General features: G+C 47.8%; 1 gene segment (V, D, J or C); it reads right to left on the bottom strand.

Moving 5' to 3' along the window:
• On the bottom strand, window positions 1-700 carry LOC109261356 (immunoglobulin lambda variable 1-40-like). The segment is given in 2 exon segments: window positions 1-455; window positions 569-700. Coding segments are annotated over 2 exon segments (486 nt in total).
• Between the last annotated feature and the right edge of the window lie 3704 nt (window positions 701-4404).

Below are 4404 nucleotides of genomic sequence, written 5' to 3'. Positions count from 1 at the left end.
TCAAGAGAAAGTTCACTGGTTTGGGTTTCAGACCTCCGTTTTAGGGAAGCAGCTGTGTTGGCAGAAGGTGGGGGCTGCACAAGGAAAGCGCATCAGTGTGGGGACAGCAGGTTTTTGTCTCACTTCCCCACGGGCCTGGAGCACTGTGTGAGCACTGAGACTGTTGTCCCATGTTGAGCAGTAATAATCAGCCTCGTCCTCAGCCTGGAGCCCAGTGATGGTCAGGGTACCTGTGCTGCCAGACTTAGAGCCAGAGAATCGATCTGGGATCCCCGAGGGTCGATTGCTATTACGATAGATGAGGAGTTTGGGAACTGTTCCTGAGAGTTGTTGGTACCAGTTCACATAATTGCTACCGATGTTGGAGCTGCTTCCAGTGCAGGAGATGGTGACCCTCTGGCCCAAGGAGCCTGACACCGAGGGTGGCTGAGTCAGTACAGACTGGGCCCAGGACCCTGGAAAATGAAGAGATACATACAGGGTAAAGCCGGGGTCTGGACACAAGAGGGTGGAAACAGGGCCCACATGTCCTCCCAGAACCCCTTCCCCTGTCCCCACATCCAATCACCTGTGCAGTGAGCAAGGAGGGTGAGAAGGACCGGAGACCAAGCCATGGTGGAGACCATCACCGATCCTGTCTTCTGTGCCCCACAGCTGAGCAGACCTCCCTTAATCTGTCCCTTTTCATCCACTGAGACAGGGCAGGCCTGTCCATGCAAATGATACCCCAGCTCTCTGACCCCTCACTGGACCTGAGTCAGGTGCCTCCACCCATGGATGTCAGGGGGTGGGTAGAGGAATGGCTGTGTGGGGCCAGACTGTGCAGAAGTCACAGTTATGAGTCTCGAGCAGAAGGCACAGGCAGTGCAGGTGGCAGGTCTCAGGTCTCATCACCCCTGAACCCTCAGAAATGGGCCCTGTGAGCCCCCTTGTGTCCAGACTCAGAAACATCATTGTGCAAAATGGTAACCAGAACCCATAAAAGGAGCTCCTGTTCCCCGTTGCTTCATCCACTGCCCCTTTCCTAGGGCCAGGCCAGGCATCCTTCTGGGTAGCCTCCCATATCCTCAAACCAGACTTTCTGCTCTACTCAGACTCCTCCGGAAAAGCCAGGCCATGTTTCCCTGTATGTTTCATGGGTCAGGACTGAGGTGGTAATTCTACAAAATGCCACTTAGATCAGAATCATGTCCGGAGCTGTGATGAGTACCAAAGGACACGTGGCCCCTTCTGTGTAAGATTCTGTGTTCTTTCCTATTATGTGCTTCCTCCCTGGTTTCCAGATCTCTCCTGCTCTGAGGTTCCCACAGGCTGAACAGAAGCTCTCCTTCTGTCCTCAGTGCTGTGGGAAGGAACAACTGTGTGTATTCCTAGGGGCACTGTCCACTAAAAATCTTTGCCATCTGTCACTATGTCTGCTTATTTGAAACAACAGTTCTCCACACACTGTGGTTAGTGATTCCCTCCCAGGATCTGTCCCCCCAGCACACAGACACAAGTCTGCAGGGGTCCTGTGTGTGGCACTGAACCCAGAGCCCAAGGACAAACCTGCAGGAAGTTCCAAGAGGGAAGGAGTGACCGCAGCAGGTGCTCTGACAGGGTTCCAGTGACACGGTTTATGTGTTAGTCACCACTTAGCCAAGTGTGCACTTTAGAAATGAGCAGAAAACATGAACAGACACTTCTCTAACGAAGACATCCAGAAGGCCGACAGGCACATGGACGATGCTTAAAATCCCTCCTCACCAGGGAAATACAAAGCAAAATCACACTGAGATACCACCTCACGCCAGTCAGAGTGGCTGAAATGAACCAATCAGGAGACTATAGATGCTGGAGAGGATGTGGAGAAACAGGAATCCTTCTGCACTGAGGGTTGCAAAGTGGTGCAGCCACTCTGGAAAACAGTGTGGAGGTTCCTCAAAAAATTAAAAATAGATCTACCCTATGACCCAGCAATAGCACTGCTAAGAATTTACCCAAGGGATACAGGAGTGCTGATGCTTAGGGGCACTTGTACCCCAATGTTTATAGCAGCACTTTCAACAATAGCCAATATGGAAAGAGCCTAAATGTCCACCAACTGCTTAATGGATAAAGAAGATGTGGTTTATATATACAATGGAATACTACTTGGCAATGAGAAAGAATGAAATCTGGCCATTTTCAGCAATGTGAATGGAACTGGAGGGTTTATGTAACGTGAAATAAGTCAGTCAGAGAAAGACAGATACCATATGTTTTCACTCTTATGTGGATCCTGAGAATTGTAACAGAAGACCATGGGGGAGGGGAAGGAAAAAAAGAAGTTTGAGAGGGAGAGAGCCAAACCATAAGAGACTCTTCAAAACTGAGAATAAACTGGGAGGAATGAGGATAGGTGATGGGTATTGAGGAGGACACCGGTTGGAATGAGTACTGGGTGTTGATGGAAACCAATGTGACAATAATTTTCATATTAAAAAAAATAAAATAAAATAATAAAAAAATAAATGGGTGTGTGCTTCTGTATACAAAATTTCTCTCAGTAACATAGAGAGAAACATTCTTGAAATTGATTGAAATGTTCTTATGAAAATGCAGATACAATCCTAGGATACTTTTCACAGATCTGTATTTATTGCAGAGAAAAATAAATAGAAATTGTGGGAACAATGGAGAAGGGAATCCCTTTGTTGGAGGTTGAATAGGAGCCGATAAAGTGTTTCGAAAATCATGTTTTCTTTGTCATGAGTATAGCATGGTGGAACTTTTCTGCAAGTAGGAGAGCCCGACATGATGCTCAGTGAAATACCATGAGGGGCCTATTTCTATGAACTCCAGAACCACCTCTGTAATGCAATTACCAAACACTGAGAGAGCTTCCAGGAAAGAGCGATTTGGGGTCAGACTTGTCTCTGGGGTGAACACAGCTCTACCTCTGTTCTTTGTGTCCAGCATATTCAGGATAGAAAAAAGCTCATTCAGACATCCATGAGTAGAGGAATGAACTTCTATCATCTGAGGCCAACGGAGCTGAAAACTTTCTGTCAGAGGTTCCATATGTGGGTGGTGGAGAGATGGCAATAAGGGGAACTGTGTCCCTGAGGTCACTGTCACTGTGGCCCTTGATTGGGACAGAAGAATTTTCAGCAGAAGTCCAGATTGCTGCAGGTGTCACTGGGAAGACTGAAGCAGTGACAGCCCCGTTCTGAGAGCACGCACAGATTTTGTGGCATGTCCTCATGTACCTTGAGCTCCGTGGGAGCATCAGTAAAGCTGCTGTCCCAGAATCAATGAACTGATCAGCCTTGGGGGCTGGCTGGATCCCAGAGATTGTTGGGGACTGAGCTTCCCATGGGGACAAAGAGTCTCCTTTGGATTCCCGAGCATCAGCCTTGTCCCAGGAGAGCAGGTGTTCAGAGCGTGTGCTGGTTGTACTTGTGACAGGACCCCAGTCACACTGGATGTTGCTGGTGTTTCCTGATGATGGGGATTCTGCCTCCTGGGATTCTGATCCTGTGGGTACTGGTTGAGTACATGTTGACCATGATTTCTGGAGACAAAGGGAGCCTGGGAAACTGAAGACTCTAGGACACTATACACTCAAAGGAGAGTTGTGTGTGTGTGTGTGTGTGTGTGTGTCCATCTGCATGTGTGTCTGTGTTTGTATAAGATAGAGAAAGAGAAGGAGAGAGACAGAGAAACAGAGAGAGAAAAAGAGAATATGCTCCATGTATCCTCAGGAAGTCTTTCCTTCAGAGGCCAACTACGTAGACAACTGTACCCCTGTCCCTCTAATGTCCTCTCTCCGCTCCCTGAGTGTGGTTCTCTATGCAAATCCATCGCTGGGGCTAGCTCTTTAAAGAGCCTCCTGTGTTCTGGAGCTTGGAGCTAAAGAAGGCTAGTGTCTTGAAGGTCACTTCCCTTGCACAAGGATGGAATGTACACAAGGAAGAGGAATTTGGTACAGATTAGTTCTGATAGGAATTCCATTGAATCATAAATTTGGATCTTTGGGATAAGTCTTTAGTCCATTTTCACCCCAACAGATACATATCCCACATCTGTGGCTTCAGGTCTCAGGAAGCACAAGACAGGGGTGACAACACAGTCCCTTCCTCCTGCCCTTCACAGCACAGCCACCCCCCACTATGCCTCCAAGGTCCCTGGATGCCCCCTTGGCAGTGACCATGAAAGAGTGCCTTTTTTATTTTGGAAAAAGGATAATGCATGAGACTTCAATGATTGGAACAAAAGTGTGTGGTTGCATTAATCTCCTGATGGCCTCGGAAACAAATATTCTCAACAACAAGAAAAGTTGTCATGTCTGGAACTATGTAGCCAATCCTTCCTTTGTTGGCTAGGTCAACAGTTACCTTTTGTGGAACCTCAGTAAGTTTCAAGGGGGAAAAGTCATTGTAC

Source organism: Panthera pardus, unplaced genomic scaffold (assembly GCF_024362965.1).
Source record: "Panthera pardus isolate Hobbes unplaced genomic scaffold, ASM2436296v1 HiC_scaffold_227, whole genome shotgun sequence".
NCBI classification, from domain to species: Eukaryota; Metazoa; Chordata; class Mammalia; order Carnivora; family Felidae; genus Panthera; species Panthera pardus.
Note: the sequence above shows the minus strand (reverse complement) of the source record. Positions and strands in the feature narration are given on the sequence as shown.